Source organism: Mastigoproctus giganteus, chromosome 3 (genome assembly GCF_048544385.1).
Source record: "Mastigoproctus giganteus isolate SK-2022 chromosome 3, ASM4854438v1, whole genome shotgun sequence".
Classification (NCBI taxonomy): domain Eukaryota; kingdom Metazoa; phylum Arthropoda; class Arachnida; order Uropygi; family Thelyphonidae; genus Mastigoproctus; species Mastigoproctus giganteus.
The window spans coordinates 53,471,334-53,489,958 of NC_143577.1; the positions used below are offsets into that span (position 1 = coordinate 53,471,334).

The 18,625-nt window shown below is 39.2% G+C and overlaps 1 protein-coding gene across 1 annotated transcript; it reads right to left on the reverse strand.

Annotated features, from left to right (window-relative positions):
- Positions 1-516: 516 nt before the first annotated feature.
- On the reverse strand, positions 517-13,106 carry LOC150087969 (uncharacterized). The gene is made up of 2 exons (XM_090369982.1): positions 13,068-13,106; positions 517-852 (listed from the first exon to the last, which is right to left on the reverse strand). Exons 1-2 carry the CDS (start codon positions 13,104-13,106, stop codon positions 517-519), a joined length of 375 nt encoding a protein of 124 aa, XP_090226108.1.
- Between the last annotated feature and the right edge of the window lie 5,519 nt (positions 13,107-18,625).

The window sequence follows — 18,625 nt, forward strand, 5'->3', positions numbered from 1 at the left end:
ATGAACCATTTTTGAATCGAGGTAGAAATGTAACCACTGATAACTTCTTTACAAGTTTTGAATTGGCAAAGAAATTAGTCCAAAAAATACTACTATGGTGATAACTGTGAATTGTGCTTGTAAAAATATTCCAACATCATTAAAAAAGAAGGTAGAATTGTATTCCACTTCAGTTTTCAGACCTGATTGCACTCTGGTGAATTATTGTGCCAGAGCAAATAAAAATGTCATAATCTTGTACACTTCATACAAGTGTTGCATTAAGTAATGGTACAAAGAAGCAGCCTGACACAGTATGATGTTTTAGAACAAATGGCTAAAAAAATGTTCATCAAAAACAGGTTTACATAGAATGCTGGTTCAGATCTTTTATAATACAGGGCAGTACAAAAGTAGGTATACGGTTTTTATTATGGAAAAAAACATGCTGATGATTACAAAGTTATGATTATTATATTATTATGCTATTACAATAGCTTTATTAAGTCACAGTAAGGATTGACATACAAATTGCAATTAAGTACAATCTCTTAAGTGCTCAAATTGTTTGCCTTCAGCATTTACACATTCCTGTACTCTATTTTCTACACTCAAGACACTTTGGCACAGAGGTCTATTGTTATCAATTTCTTGGCATGCTTCTCTTATGAATAGAATCATGTCATCAACAGTGCATGGTTTTCTTGAAAATACTTTATCTTTGATAACACCCCAAAAGAAGTCCATTGGGGTGAGGTCAGGTGAACATGGTGGCCATTCAACTGGCCCTCGTTGACCTATCCACCTGTGGGGGAATTCTTGGCCAAGACAATCACGGATGGTTTCAGCATAGTGGGGAGGAGCTCCATCTTGCTGAAAAAAGTCCTCATTAGCATGCTGTAGTCATAATTCTGGTATGACAGTGTCCTTCAGCATGTTAAGATACAGGTGTTGGTTTACAGTTGTACTGAAAAAGATAGGTCCAATGACCCCTTTACATGAAAGGCCCGCCCAAACTGTAACCCCAGGTTGATTCAATTGTTACATGGGGGTTTTCTGTTGAATAATAGACAGTTGTGCCTATTAACAGCACCTGATAGTTTAAAATTTGCTTCGTTAGACCAACAAATTTTTTGAATGATGCCATCATGTATGTTGTCTTTCTTCATTCAAAACTACCTATCTGAATTGTAAATGGCGATTTGGATCATCATCTAATAATCCATGAATTAATCTTGGCCGATACATTTTCAAACCTAAACGTTGCATCAGATGACCCAAAGATCTGTGGGGGGGGATGCCTAACTTACTAGAAGCTCCTTTTTTTTTTTTTTTTTTTCTCTCCCCGTGGGCATTTTCAGCAACTGACATTAATTTTCATGGGTAATGATACTGACTGGTCGACCACTCTGGCATGTTACAGATGGACCCAGTCTGGTTGAATTTATCACGTATTCTGTAGATTGTTAGTCTACTTGGTGTTGTATCAAATTTTTCACCCCATTTCTGTCAGACCTTTTCAGCATTCTCTGCCTTCCAGTATTGTTTGATTATCCACTTTTGTTGGTTAAATTACCAGCCATAATTATCTGGAAAAAACAAAAATTAAAAAAAAAAATACATAAATAAGGAATGGAAAATAATAAAAGATATAATAAATACTTCAAGATTTAATTTCTTAGACTCACAACTGTACTTTTGCACCTCCCTGTATATTAGATCTTGTAGATATCAACTCTTGGATTATTTATAAAGAAGTGACAGTGCAAGTTATGAAGAGAAGATATTTTATATTGAAACTAGCTATTTACCACTATTTAAGTTCAAATGCCAGGAAATTAATATTAACATTAGTATTTTGTATTAGTAAATGCCAAGAGATCCAAGTAAGCTAGGATTTTTCTTCACCATTGGTGGGGGAGGGAGACTTGTCTGTACTCCTCCCACTGTTGCTCCTTAAATTTCACATACTGCCAACTGCAACAAACCAGGAAGGCAGTTTCTCTCTCCCTACCCTATGATGTCTTGTTTCTAAATTCAGTAACCCACGCATTTGTAGTCTCTCCTCCTATGGACATTATTGTTTTATTGTAATCAGATGGCACACCTATTTTTGAACCCTGTCAAGAAGCTCAATACCTTCCCCTAAATGTAATCTCTAAATCTGAACACTGTTCATTATAGCATATTGAAACACTAAAAGTGGACACACACACACACACTATATCATTTTGAAGTAGACTTGTTTGTAAAGAGACTTTTCAGTGAAATATTTCTGAATTTAAAAGAATTTTTTATATAAAGGGCTTAGGGTTACATTTCTAAAGTGAGCACTGAGCTTTCTGAAATTCCCAAGTTGGCAGTTATCAGAGTGTTTTTAAGAATTGCTTCTGAACCTCAGTCAAGTTTCTTGTTATCTTTCACAGGCAGAATGAAGAAGAATAATTTTACAGAGTATAAAATGGAAGAAAAGCCAGCATTTTCTTGCTTGTTATCAATTCTAGCATTTATTTATTTATTATTTTTTTTTTTTTTGAACTTTGCTCTTCAGTGAAAAACTGACGTCACAAATTGTAAGGTGGTTCCTAACTGAAGAAAACCTCAATGTGGTTTTTTTTTTTTTACAAAATCTCCATTCTCTTTTTGACTACTTTAGCCACATTAGACTTAAAAAAATTTTTAGACATTCTCTCAGCAATTCCATTAAGAGATGTCTTAAATTGTTGAGTGTGGAGGTGTCTGGAGAATTGAGTTCATTTTGATAGGTATCAGACTAAAGAAAGGTAAGATTGCCTTTTTCAGATTGGAAGAAACACAAGCAACTCTTTCGAGGGTTGCTTTTAAAGGTTTGCTATTATCTTCATGACTTAGGATTTCAGTTTTTTTAAACCTTGTTGGTTTCTTATGTGATTGTGGAATCCCTTTCATACTCTACAATTTTTATTTTATTATTTTTTTTTTTTTTTATGAAATCCCCAAACACGAATGGTATCAAAACCTATAGTACTTAGTACCGTGCATGGATTGGGGGAGGGGGAAGCCGGAAACTTTGCTCTAGAGATTAAACATGGGTTTCACCACTTTAAGCCTCCATTAAGCAAAGTGGTGGTATTGCACCGGTTGATAAGAGTCAACTACCATTTGAAGGATCTCATTTGCTATAGTGTTCAGTCAGTATCTTATGGTAGTAAATTCTGTAAACCAGATCTAGTTATTTCACACTGCACAGTACAGGTTTGACTTTTCTGTTTGTTTCTGTAGGACAGCCATATGAGATCAAAGTATTTTGAAAGACAACCATATCACATGGTTTGAACGTTCAACAAAAAATGAGTAACCTGTATTGTCCATGCAGAGTGCTGTGCTGTGGCTCTGCCGGTCATTATAGTGTGAATGTAGTTTTAGTATGGTTGAATGCTGTTTTAGTATGGTACTTGTTTCCCCATTTCCTTTATTATTTCAGCTGTATTATTTCTTAAGTGTGTCATGTCTATTAGCCTAGTTGTAGTCCTGAACGAACTAGCTGTAGTCCAGGCCAATGCAGTAATCCTTTGTGAAGACCATAAAACTAGTAGCAGATTTCTGGGGCACTAGGCACCAAGACTAGTAATATTACCATGTAGTTGCAAGACATTGGCATTAGTAGAGGCATATGATGCAAGAAAGCAATCTTATATAGTAGCCAAAAAAAACCTTTCCATTTCACTCCAAATGTTTGTCCAGTTCTTGCCTTGAACTTAAGTTGTTGACCTACAACTGTTGGAAGTCTGTTCCAACTATCAACCACCTACTGGCTAAAGGCAAATTTCTGCACATCTACAATTGCCTTTCCTTGATTTGAATTTGTCCCGTCAGGTTCGTAATCTGAGCAAAAGAAAAAATCCCACCAGCATTGAGCTTGCTCAAACCATTCAGGCCTTATTCTATAATTCGATGAGATCACCTCGCAGGTGCCTAGTCTCCAGATGCTGCAATTTGCAGAACTTAAGCCTTTCTTGGTAACAGCAACCCTTTGTAATATGGTAACCTATGTGTAAAGAAATGTCTACTGTGCATCAGGGATCAGAGCCCCTACAAGAGGAAATTAAATGAGTAATAAGTGAATCGTGCAGGAACCAAATAAACAAAGTTAAATCAGATGTTTAAATTACCTGCATAAATTATTGCATTAATTACTGCATTTCACTTCCTCAACCCCCCTCCACCCAAATTATTTCTATATTTTCTACTCTATCCAATAGCTCCACCTATTGCAGAGTTTCAGCTCTGCAGATAGAGCAAAAATTATAGAATTTATTTTTTGAAACTTGTACCAGGTAAAAATTACCCCAAGGGGACTAATAAAGGGGGGGAGGTGATAACATGGCTAAATCGATATCACATGAGAGTTGCACAATTTTTAACACTTGGAAACTCGATTTTTTTCAAGCGGATAGCCAAATAAACCAGAGTACACTCAATTTAGACAATATTCTGATGCCTCATACGTAGCTTTAGTTGTTTTAGTGCTTAACATACCTTAAAAATCTAAGGTTGAATTGTTCAGTGTTAGCAAAGGTTCCTAAGTTTTAAAGCAAGAATAGACTTCCCAAATATCGGCAGACAATTCTGCTTGCACCTTCCCAGCATGATTGGCTATGACCAGTAAGGAAGTGGGGACAGAATATCATACTAAAGAAGTGTCGATGAAACAGGATTAGGTGCTAATATGTGATGGAATCCATTGTGTGTTATTTTTAAAACTGCAGCTAACTGAAATGTATGTGACAATATTCTGATGCCTCATACGTAGCTTTAGTTGTTTTAGTGCTTAACATACCTTAAAAATCTAAGGTTGAATTGTTCAGTGTTAGCAAAGGTTCCTAAGTTTTAAAGCAAGAATAGACTTCCCAAATATCGGCAGACAATTCTGCTTGCACCTTCCCAGCATGATTGGCTATGACCAGTAAGGAAGTGGGGACAGAATATCATACTAAAGAAGTGTCGATGAAACAGGATTAGGTGCTAATATGTGATGGAATCCATTGTGTGTTATTTTTAAAACTGCAGCTAACTGAAATGTATGTGAACTGCCCTTCATTAATGTAAAAATTAAACTGAAAAACTGGTTGCAGGCAAGCCTAAGAGGACTTACTGGACTTCTTACACTGGTTCTGTGATTATTTTGTCTCAATAGGAAAAGTTGCTTCAGAAAAAAAAACTGGGATTTAAGGCGTTGGTTCTGGACAGTGCTCCAGGGCATTGCATATTTCCAAATAACAAAACAGAAATCGAGAAGGAAGACAACCTGAAGAGGAATTTGAAGTTTAAAAAAAAATGCTGAAGTCTTGTATAGTGTATGTAGTATGGCAAAGTAAGACGATTACAAAAGGGAGTGGAAAGGTCTTCCAAAGGAGCACCTGTGGTAACATTTTTATTCTTTTTCATGGCTGGGAGATATCGTTACTTAATGCTTGTGTTTATGGGTTGCTTTGTTAGTTGCAGTAGATATGAAGTAACCGTTGACTGGGTAAGGAACACTATGGTTATTTGTTTTTCAATGATATGTGCCTCTCTTTACAATCTCATTTGTATTTACTGTGTAAGGGCTACCCTGTAGGCAATCAATTGTTTTCCGCTATGTTAAAAATCCTTTTGTATAAATAATTGCCACCACGTGGTCCATCAAATTTCCTCTGAGCATCTTGAAACGTACCAATCGAATAGGCACCACTGAAACCCCCATAAGGACTTCTATTGGCTTCATCCAAAATGTATTTTGATATCTATGACCCCTCCCTGAGCCTCTGCACAATACTGTTCTATAGTGTGAGTTGCAAACTCTTCCTTGTGCGTCCAGATGGAAAACACTACCACTGTTTGCTCTAGGGTGTACCCCTCCCACTAAAGCTGGCTTTCATCCCGGATTGGCGACCTTGTATCTCGGGTGCCGCTCGTCCGCTTGCTATAATTCGGATCGGATATCTACAGACTCATCTCGACAGGGCAATTTCATTACTTATACACAACTTCACAGAACTCGTACCTACCTTATCGTGTCTGACCCAAGAAAAAGTTCGGAAGAATCAGGTTTAGAACCAGGATTCTACAGAGGATCAAGAAAGATAAGTATTCTATGGTAGTAGAAGAGAAGACATTGAAGCAAGGATCCTCCCCAGGCTGCATCTCTAGGTATCGTTTTGGAGGTTGCCAACAAGGCCGACCTGTTTAAAATAAAAACCTGTGAAAGTATAGTTGCTACGGCTCAAAGCCAAGTCTCCAAGAACTGGGAACCAAAGCCCCTCATCCTCTTTTACATTGACAGCGATATCGAAAGAGCAGCTGCCGAGGAGATCTACTCTAGAAACTTAAGAGACCACATCGAAAAGACTACAGCCCTCGAAGAAATCAAAATCCGATTTTCGACAAGAACCAAGTCAAAGGGCAATTTAAATTGGGTCATTGAAACCGTGCCAAGAATAAAAAGCATTCTTGACACCCATAGCAAAATCTTTGTGGGGTTGTCGTCTTACCGTTTCAGGGAATTTATTCCTGTTATGAAATGCTTTTACTGTCTTGCATATGGACATATCACAGCCAGATGTATCCAGAAACAAACGGCATTTGTCCACTGCAGAGTCCAAGCACATATATAAACATTGCCGGAAAAGAAATCAGCCAGTTAAGTGTGACAACTGCAAAAGGGTAAACTTTCCACATGATCACTCCACCAGGGATGGATGGAACCACAGAAATCAGGCCCTTGTAGGTTTTTTTTTTTTGTAGTTGTTGGCGCATCGGTTTGTGTGGCCATAATGCACCTCCAAAGGTTTTTGCAGTACTTTGATCCAAGTCCGAGTCGGGATTCGAACCCGCGATCTTTGGGTTGCCAGGTAGGCACTTTACCCACCCGCCTAGTCCAGTCGGCCCCTTGTGGGTAGGACAGTTGGTAAGATTGCTGTTCTCCCCATACCAGGTGGAAAAGACCTGAAAGTTCAAACCCAATAAGAAAGCAGACTGTCAATGACAATGAATTTTTAAGGACCTTTTTCACAGAGTGGCTGTGTTTGTTAGTCACAGGCAAAGATGTCACAGGGGTAGAATTTTTTTCAACCTGGAATGTACTTGATAACAGGAGAGATTGCTTCTACAGGGATGGGATACACTTAAATAGAAAGGGTGCAAGAATATTTGCTGATGCTATCGAGGCAGTGTTAGGTGGGTCGGAAAACTGCTAGCTTGGGGGGGGAGACAAAGACCAATAGATTGACAGTAGCCACTGGCAGAGGTGAAAGAGATTCTTGCACTGCTTCTATTAGAATGAGCAGAAGCCTGAAAAACACGATGCATGGTATTTCAGAGACTGCTGGGAGCCATTGCGGTACAAGTAAACACATGGGTTGTGTTAGGGTAGCTAAGAATAGAAACAGGTGCAGGTATACTTGCGTGTACACCAATGCTAGGAGTTTAGTAAATAAATTTGATGAATTTGAGGTATTGCTCAAAACATCAAAGGCAGATGTTGTTGGGATATCAGAGACGTGGTGTCACACAGATATAAGGGATGCAGAACTGCAATTTGGGGAGTACAACGTCTACAGAAAGGATCCACAGGATAGGAAGGGGGGAGGGGTTATGCTATTAGTTAAGAAACACATAAAAACCAAGGAAGTGAAGCCAGTCAACATCGCTGGACAGTGCAGTGTGGAGTCAGTTTGGTGTGACATAAACATTGGGAGATCAAAATTGAGAGTAGGAGTGTGCTATAGGCCTAATGACTCTGATGAGTATAATAAGGAACTGTACAGGGAAATACAGTGGGCCAGTAAATCAGAGTGTCTTATAATGGGAGATTTTAATTTCCCAGATATTGACTGGAATTTGGGGGCTGGTTACTCACACACTAGCACGGCTTTTGTGGATTTATTGGATGATTGTTTTCTACATCAGCATGTTCGGGAGGCAACTAGAGGGAGTAATACTCTTGATTTGATTATCAGCAGTGATTCTTCATGCATTAAGAATCTGCAGATAAATGAACCACTAGGTGGCAGTGATCACAGTGTGCTGAAGTGGGATTTACTCAAAGAGGTAACTACCATTAGGGGTAAAGGGAAGGGTTATTGCTTCCGTAAAGGCAACTACGATGGACTGAGACAGTATTTAAATTCTATACAGTGGGACCAACTGATGATGTTACCAACAGCAAATTCAAAATGGGAAGCATTCAAAGAACTTATCTTGGAAGCTACTAGGCTTTACATACCAACTAAGAAATATTGTTCAAGGTTTAGGCCAAAATGAATGTCAGATGAACTAATGAGGCATATGGCAGAGAAGAAAAATGCATGGGATACATACAAATTAACACATGACACAGAAGCCTATGATAGATACAAGTTGATATGCAACCAAGTTACAAAGGAGGTTAGGCAGGCGAAGGCAGATTACGAGAAATCCTTGGCAAGGGATGCAAAGAAAAACAGCAAAGAGTTCTTTACTTATGTAAACTCTAGAAGGAAGGGGATGAATCAGATTGGCCCACTTGATATTGATGGGTCAAGTGTTGATGATCCTGCTCAGGTAGCCAACAAACTAAATGAATATTTTGCATCGACATTCACACATGAGGAGTTATTCAGCGAGGGGAATGCCAGAGGTGTATTCAACTCTAGCAGTAAGCTACAGAATCTTGAAATAACTGGGAGCAAAGTGGAGGAGAAACTGTTGAAGATAAACACAAGAAAGGCACCCGGGGTGGATGGGATCTATCCAGTTATATTAAAGGAGGCAGCAAAGGAAGTAAGCAAACCCTTATCCATAATTATGAGAGCTTCCTTGGACTCAGGGGAGGTACCCATAGACTGGAAATGTGCAAATGTGACCCCAATTCACAAAGTAGGATCAAAGGCTGACATAAGTAATTATAGACCTGTGAGCTTAACTTCTGTTCCAGGAAAATTAATGGAGGCACTGGTTAAAGAAGCACTGCAGGATCATTTAGCCAAGACTTCAGTTATAGCTCAGACACAGCATGGTTTTGTTAAGGGGAAGTCTTGCCTGACCAACTTGATTGGATACTATGATGCAGTCACAAAAGAACTGGATGCAGGGAATAACTTTGATATTATATACTTGGATCTTAGAAAGGCTTTTGATACTGTTGCACATGGAAGACTGCTACACACATTGGAGCAGTGTGCCATTGGAGGCAAATTGCTGCTATGGATAAAGGGGTGGTTGAGGGGGAGAAGACAGAGAGTGGTAATCAATGGACACTGCTCATCGTGGACTGATGTTATTAGTGGAGTCCCTCAGGGCTCAGTGTTGGGTCCATTATTGTTTTCTGTATTTATAAATGATATTGATGATGGTATATCCGGCTTAATGTCCAAGTTTGCAGACGATACAAAGGTTGGGAGGGTTGTCAAGGACACTACGGACACTATGCTGCTGCAACAGGATCTGGAAAGGTTGAGCAGATGGGCTGAGAGGTGGCAAATGAAGTTTAACATTGACAAATGTAAAGTACTACACATGGGAAACAGCAACCCCAGAGCAACGTATCAACTCTGTGGTACTTCACTGACAGTGGTAGAGAATGAAAGGGACTTAGGGGTGGTTGTGCAGGCAGATATGAAGTTCTCTGAGCAGTGTAGACGGGCTGCAAGAGTAGCTCATGGAGTATTGTCAATGATATACAGGAATTTTTCCAGCAGGGATAAGGAGGTGATTATTCCATTGTATAAGGCGATGGCCAGGCCAACCTAGAGTACTGTATACAGGTCCGGAAATTTGCCTTTAGCCAGCGGGTGGTTGGTTGGTGGAACAGATTTCCATCCCTTGTGGTGGAGGTTGATAGCCTAAATAAGTTTAAGTCTCAGCTGGACAGGTATTTTGAACGAACAGAGGGGTGAAGTGGAAGTGGGGTTTTTTTTTTTTTTTTTTTTTGGCTGATGCTGCATAAGCTTGCTTTCTTGCATCAAATGCCTCTACTAATGCTAATGCTAAAGATAGGTGGTTTTTCTCCCGAAAATTTGTTTTACATCCAGAACAGCAACTCGACTGCAGAACACACGCAATTTACAAATGTCTACCCATTGGGTCTTTTATATAAGATCTCTAGAAACAGTCTTTTCTTCTGAAATCTTTGGAACGGTAACAGAAAACCCAGTGGAAACATCCTCCTGGACAGAAACAGCAAATGTTATATTAAACAAACTTTTTTCAAGATGATTTCTCCCAGAAACCTAATATTGTCCTGGTGGATCTTTTTGATTGGACGACAGAGAATCAGTGCTACAAGCTGTAATATGATGATTTTTGGAGGGAAGCTGAACCTTATCAGACAGCCACGTCTAGAGTTGTTTAGCAGTGTACCGGATCTGGCAGAGGATAACGTAAGTCCCTTGGTCGAAAGCTGTAGGAATTTTAATGCTTTACAGACATTTTCAGTGACTGTTTTTAAAAGAAGACTAGAAATAAGATCCCTTCATTCTCGAGGAAATTAGATGTAGGATGTACAGATGAATCATTAAAGAAACATATACTAAGAAACTAATCAAATAACATTATTTGATTAGTTTCTAAGCTGGTTTGAAGTCGCGGATCAGAGGTTTGGATAGAACTCTAATGGGAGGATATGATATACAGGGACCCTCAGGTGTTAACAAGATTCTCTAAAGAATGTTGATTGGTTCTGGTGATTAATACCTGAAATTAAAAACTAAGGAACTAGATGGAAACATAGTTTACAAGCATAACTTCATCTGAAACTGATGCAATTATACCTTGTGTGGTCTTAAGTGACATCTCGATTTGTGACCATATAGATATGAACTACAACATACATACACTTGAAAACTACATGAACTTAATGAACGGTGTTTTTCACAACGAGTACTTTTGTAAGTAAAAATATTCCATTTGCTTACCTATGGACTGTCATTGGAATTCCACATCATACACAAGTTAGGATTCTCGGGAAAAAGAGAGTTAGAAGACTTCAGCAATTAGAAGAGGAAGAGTTTTTTTTTTTTTAAGAAGAGTTTTTTTTTTAAGACTTTTGCTGGCACAGAACGGAGAAGACTTCTGGGACTGACTTCTTTCTTGAATGAAATCAAACTGGACAGTTCAATTTGTGACTTCATTTGAAAATAAGAAAATGTACTGAGAACAATGGACTGTGGTGAAAATGACTGAGACCTTAGGAAATCATATATATATGTTAATATAATTGTTACAATTGTTTTGCCAGAACATCCTTGGAGTGATTGTTCCTGGTGACTCGGGACCAAAACTACATATCTCCTAAGAACAGGAGTGTTTGGTCAAGATACTCAGACCATAAATGCATACTAGGTTTTTTTTTTTTTTTCTGGCTCTCAGGTATGGGCAACCTGGGAGCAGGATTGCAGGCACCCGCCAGTATTGCACCTCTGGCGGGTGCGAGATTTTCGGTGGTAATTTCACAGGTACAGGATGACTGTTGACTCAGGCCCGGTCCTAGGGATGAGCACCAAGCAGCAGCTGCCCAATGCGTTGGCTGCACCCTAGTGGCATAGTAGCCTGGCACAAACAAAACAACCCACGTTAATATTTAACACATACGCTTACACTTTTTCAGGCCCATTATGCACAGTTTCTGCACCATAACAGAGTACAAAGGTGGAGATGGGCTAACGCCTAGGAGCCACCCCGATTTAAGAACCTACACACTGTACCTTGATTACCATTATATAGATTGGATATATGTGATAATGTCTATAAAACTTATACAGGGTGTTTCAGTTAAACGTTTCAGAACTTCTAAGAGGGGTAGGGTACATCCTGACAACTCGAAATCATATAGCAATGTGGGGTCGGAAATGCTTTCCTGAAGCGGTATTGTACACAGAAGTCGTCGTGCGACGTCGTGCAGCACAGATTCGATTTTCGGTCAATGAATGGGCCGGTATTATGGGAGATCACCTCATCGGACCTTACCTGTTACCGTGTCGTCTAACCGGACCTATATACTTGATCTTTCTGCAGCAAGTATTGCCACAACTTTTGAGAGATGAACAGATTTCTGCATCGACGCAACAGACAATGTGGTTACAACACGATGGAGCCCCTGCCCATTATAGCGGAGATGTTCGTAACTACCTGGATGTCACATTCGGTCAACAGTGGATCGGACGTGGTGGTCCCGTGCGTTGGCCTGCTCGGTCACCCGACCTATCATGTCTTGATTTTTATTTCTGGGGTCATATGAAATCGCTAGTTTATGACACCCCTGTTGACAATGCTGAGGAGCTGGTTGCAAGAATCGCAGTAGCTGCCGAAGAAATTCGAAATTCGCCTGGAGTATTCCAGAATGTTCGGATGTCCATGCGTCGGAGATGTGAGGCGTGCATTGTAGCCCGTGGAAGAAACTTCGAACACTTACTTTAATCCATGTACCTTTTGCTTCTTTTCATGTATTATTAAAACGATTTCTCACTTACGGTCTCTTTTCTTTATGGTGCTTCTGTGTACAACACCGCTTCAGGAAAGCATTTCCGACCCCACATTGCTATATGATTTCGAGTTGTCAGGATGTACCCTACCCCTCTTAGAAGTTCTCAAACGTTTAACTGAAACACCCTGTATAATCTTGTATATAAATTGTTTATATCATGCCAATGTACATAAAATGCTGTGTAAATAAATAGAATGGAATGGAAGCCGTTAGTGGAAATAAATAACATCCGACTTCCATTGGTCACACAGACTAAGCTTATGGGTGTCATCATTGACAGTAATCTTTATTTTCTTCCACATGTCACAAACTTAATGATAAAAATCAGGAGATTTTTATCATTTTATTATTATCTTAAATAATAAGAAGCAAAATTGTTGGTTTTCTCTTGACATCTGCTCGTCTTGTATCATAACGGAGCATGGATTCTTGAATCAGAAACTTTTTCAGTTTAGAACTGACTTATGTAGCTGTGGAGAAAGCGAGTGCTGGAAGCACGTATTGTGTCACTGTCCTTTGTATGACGACTTTAGGGACGAATGAAGATCCTCAATATGGTTGTGCAATTGATGGCTATGTATTCACATTTTGTATTAAAGATACATACATTGTTGAAATCAAATTTAGCTTTGATTTCAGCACTCATTTTGTGAGCGGATTCTGAGTAGTCATATCTCTATATGTATCTACTGGTAAATTTTGATAAAGTTGTAACAATGTGAATAATGTTAAATTTAAAGAAGTTCTTGTTACAACTGTATTTTAAGGTTTAAAAAGTTAACTCTAGAATGTCCAGTTAATAGCACGTTGTAATTTTGTCCTCGAATTTTGAGGATTAAGTATTGCTGCTGATAACTGTCATTGTTATTGCTAAATGTGGAGATTTCGTTATTGTTCAATAGATTTTTAATTATTTATTTGTTTGTTTGTGAAAAGAGGCGAAGTTGAACTAATGTCCTAGGAGCCTCCCTGTCCTAAAACACACTTACTTAGCTATTTGTACTTGATCAAGTGAATGCACAACGATCTGTCTGGGTGGCCAGAGAAATCATGCAAGGGTTGCTTTAGAACACGGTGAACGACGCAATCATTATACCATTTAAATAAAAAAAGAACAACCTCAAATTAGTAGGAAATTTGAAGTCCCATATGTACTTTTGACAAAACTGCACATATGGGACTTTGTCCAATATGTGCAGTTTTGTCAAAAGTGCAGAAATTTATAAAAGTTACTCTGCACTACACAAGCAATAGAATAGAATACAATAGAATATAAACAAATTCTGCTAGATACAGCATGGAACTATCTGAACAAAAAGGATCAGTGTTATTAGTGAGGCGAAAAGACAATTGGTTGGTGAGCACGCGTTTCCAAACATGCTGGTGTCAAAATGCTTTTAGTAGGGTAGCGTCTATTGTAATATACGAGTTATTCCAATAATGTTCCCAGACTGGTGTAATGAAAGAACTCAATATTTTTATTCAAAGTAATCACCACCTGATTGAATGTGCTAATTCCACCGCCCGAAAAGTTTCTGAAAATAGTCAGCGAAGGTGACTATTTTCAGATTATGAAATATGATGTACTGGGTACCGAATAGTCAGATTATGAAATATGATGCTGGGTACCTGACCTGCCTCCTCGTGGCAGGTCAGGTACCCAGCATCATATTTCATAATCCTTTCTTTTGGTCCATCGTTCTGGACGAGTTCCTTGGGATGGACTTGGGGATGACTCAACCCCTTGCGTTTGCTGACGATTTGGTTTTGGTGGTGCATGGTGACACAAGAGCTGATTTAGAGGAGAGAGCAAATTGTGCACTAACTAAGCTCCAGGATTGGACAGCCATTCACCGACTAAAGATCTCAGGAGAGAAAACCAAATCTATATTGCTTAAGGGAACGCTCCAACTACGAAGACCACCGGTTACCAAAATTGACAACACCTCCATAAAATTATACCAGAAATCAAGTATTTAGGAATCGTCTTAGATATGAAGCTAAATTTCCATCCTCACTTGAAATATATGTAACAGAAAATAAAAAAATACTCGGCCATGATCATCCGTATAAGCCGTGCAGACTGGGGCCTTAAACGCCGGGTTCTGGCCCTCATCTATAATGCCATATTTGTGCCAATAGCTTGCTATGGAGCCTCAGTATGGTGTACTAGGGCCTCCCTCGACCGAAATCGCCGTAAACTAGACTCCATACAGCGTTCTATGCTCCTTGCCGTAACAAGGGCGTGCCTTACAGTAAGCACCCCAGCTCTGCAGGTGCTAGCTGGATGTATACCCCTACACCTAGAGGTAATAAGAAGAGGATTATATCAACGATTGAAGAAGAGTATTCCCACCGAAACAGCAGGCATCACTCTTAACCTTGATAACAACCCCAAACAGGAAAGGAAGAGAATCTCTGAAATTATGTACAGGACCTTGCAAGAGACATGGGACACCACCAACAAAGGATTGATAACCAAAAAGTTCATTCCTTCTGTGAACCTCATCAGTCCAAAGCCTCCTCCATGGTTCTCACCAGGCCTCCATACTACATTTCTATTGACAGGCCACGGACCTTTTAAAGCGAAGCTAACATCCCTAGGCATAGAAGAAGATCCGCTGTGTCACTGCGGGGCTGAAGAAACGTGGGACCACGTGATGTATGATTCCCATGAATATGACGAGTTCCGGCTAAGGTTTGCCACTAAAATGCAAGAAAATCCCCAGAATTGTGAACACCTGATTATAATGGACGAGCAGCGCTATGCCGCCTTTACAGAGTTTGCGCAGTCTGTCTTCACTGCTAGACGGGTTAGGCACCCAAACACCACCCATTGAAGATCAAAGTAAGAAACTTCCTGGATATAACAGTCCTCTTAGGAGAAGGAAAAAAAAAATAACACTCCTTCCTTCCTTCGTCCCAGGAGTGACAGAACCTACACCAGCACAGCTCAGCTGCTTCCTTTAGGCCTCCCTAGCCACGCTCCCTTGCGTGGTCCTTTGCCTCCACTCCCTGGCGGGAGGGGGAGTTCATCCCTGGTGTCCTCCCCCCTCGCCACCCCTCTTTTTCACTCTGATGGGGCATGGGCCTGCTCCACTGACTTGGGGTCATCTTCTCTATGGACCCCGTATCTCTGTCTTTTCCCCCCAGTCTTCAGTCTCCCTCCCCTTCTCTAATTTACAACTAGTGTCTGAATCAACTCCAAAATGTTTGAGCCCTACATCCAAAAACTTAACAACATCAAATCGCCCAACTAGTACTCCCTTTGTTTTTGGCTGACCCCTATCTATAGCGTGTTTTTTTTTTTTTTTTTTTAGGTCCTTGCCACTGAAATCTCAGGAAATTAGGTGGCAGGACCTGCCAGAGTAAATAACTAAGTAGTGTACCTGGTCTGCCTCCACGGGGCGGAGTGGGGCAACGTTGGGTCCCATTAGGGGGCCCAGCGGCTAAATGACCAGATGAACAACGGTACACGACACTACACAAATACAAAATCCATATACTTTTAAACCTCTGGCATTGACAGTGTTCTGTTTCACACCCACAATGTATAGCACGCGGAGATGGGGGAAACCCCTGGTGCCGTTTGACACTAAACACACTCTACACTCTACACACTGTCTCATCGTGGCAAGTGTGGGCAACGGTGGATCCCATTAGCGTCCCAGCGGCTAAATGGTCAGAAGATACAACGCACCACGACATTACACAACAGAACAATACCCATATACTTTTTAAATATCTGGCCTGCACAGAGTACTGTGTTTCACAAACAATGCATACAACGTGGAGATGGGGGAACCCCTGCGGCCGCAAGACCCTAAATACTTTACACTTTATTCCATTGCAAATCGAGACAAGCAATGTTAACAATGTTAAATATAGTGAGCAAGATATTTCAAAATTCAAATATAGATATCGGTACTGCAAATTCACATTTAAAAGGCCTTTTAAATTTTTTCCTTTGCAGTTATTAAAGAAGATTTGAATCGGGATTCAAATCTTCTTTAATAACTGCAAAGGAAATGGCTGAAGAATTACGAGTGACATCTGAATTTAAGAATCAAAGAACTGGACGAAAAATAAAGCAATTTTGTTATGAAGGAACCGATCAGCCTATTTCATCAGGCGAAGAATATTTCTGAATTCAATGTTTTCTAATCATAATCGATAGTGCGATTATTTCTTTTAAGAAAAGATTCGAAATTTATCACGAACATGAGACATTAGCATTAGCATTAGCATTAGCATTAGTAGAGGCATTTGATGCAAGAAAGCAAGCTTATGCAGCATCAGCCAAAAAAAAAAAAAATAAAAATAATAAAAAAATAATAATAAAAAATAAATAAAATAAATATATAAATAAATAAAATAAAAAAATAAATAAAAAATAACCACTTCCACTTCACCCCTCTGTTCGTTCGAAATACCTGTCCAGCTGAGCCTTAAACTTATTTAGGCTATCAACTTCCACGACTAAAGGCAAATTTCCACACGCCTATCCTACATCTGTCTTTCCTCAATTTGAATTTATGCCCTCTCAGGTGATTATTCTGAGCAAGAGGAAGAATCCCATCAGCATTGAGCATGCTCAAACCATTCAAGGCTTTATATACCTCTATCAGATCACCTCGCTGGTACCTAGTCTCCAGACACTGTAATTTGCAAAACTTAAGCCTTTCTTCGTAAGAGCACCCCTTTGTTCCATTCACTAATCTTGTTTCCCTTCTCTGTACTCGTTCCAGCAGCTCTATATCCTTCTTGAAATGAGGCCTCCAGACCTGTATACAGTAGTCTAGGTGTGGCCTGACCATTGCCTTATACAAGGGAATAATCACCTCCTTATCCCTGCTAGAAAAATTCCTATATATCATTGACAATACACCATGAGCTACTCTTGCAGCCCGTCTGCACTGCTCAGAGAACTTCATATCTGCCTGCACAACCACCCCCAGGTCCCTTTCATTCTCTACCACTGTCAGTGTAGTACCACAGAGTTGATACGTTGCTTTGGGGTTGCTGTTTCCCATATGTAATACTTTACATTTGTCAATGTTAGACTTCATTTGCCATCTCTCAGCCCATCTGCTCAACCTTTCCAGATCCTGTTGTAGCAGCATAGTGTCAGTAGTGTCCTTGACAACCCTGCCAACCTTCGCATCGTCTGCAAACTTGGACATTAAGCTTGATATATCATCATCAATATCATTTATAAATACAGAAAACAATAATGGACCCAATACTGAACCCTGAGGGACTCCACTAATAACATTAGTCCACGATGAGCAGTGTCCATTGATTACCACTCTCTGTCTTCTCTCCCTCAACCACAAAGGTAATTAATGACCTTTATTCATAGCAGCAATCTGCCTGCTATGGTTTTTTCTATAATTCGGATAATATTCAAAAATTGACTGAAAACGATCTTCTTAAATGTTGCAAAGACTTAAATGCGACCTTGCAAGACAATATTGATTGCATTGATTTTTTTAATGAAATCAAAATTTGTCGTCGAGTTTTGCCTTCCAGGATCACAATATTACAAATATTACAATATTTACTGAAAAAATAATTTATTTGAATTGCATCCAAATTTTGTTACTGTTCTGAAAATTATATTAACCTTACCAATTACCGTCGCATCTGCAGAAAGATCTTTCTCAAGATTGAAAATAAAAAAAAAATTACATGAGATCTAGCATTAGTCAAGAACGATTTACCTCCTCAGCCATTTTATCTATCGAATCCGAAATAGCCAAAAAACTAAAATTATGATGATATTATCAACGAATTTGCTATAAAACATGTAAGAAAATGAAACAAAAGTCATATATTGTGACCTTATTCGATTAAGTCGCATACCAAATTGTATTTTATAAGTATATGAAGCAATTATTTTTCTTATTTGATTTATTAAAGATTTTTTTGTGATTGAAATGTTAAGTTTATTAAAATAATTTAATTATTTATCATTTTCATGTAATCATTACTAAACCAATTTGTGCAATGTAATAAATATCAAAATTCAATAAATTATTTTGTTGTAAGAATTAATCATAACATTTGTATCAAGGCCCCGCAAGTCAACTTTGCACCGGGCCCCACTTTTGTTCGGGCCGGCCCTGAGTACCAACATGGGGAGGCGTTATCGTACACATCTCC

Coding starts and splice junctions, on each gene's coding strand:
- LOC150087969 (XM_090369982.1), bottom strand. CDS start 13,106: ATGAGTGCTGAAATCAAAGCTAAATTTGATTTCAACAAT. Junction 853..13,067: donor CTAAATTTGATTTCAACAAT/GTATGTATCTTT, acceptor GACTTTTTTCAG/CAAGATGGAGCTCCTCCCCA.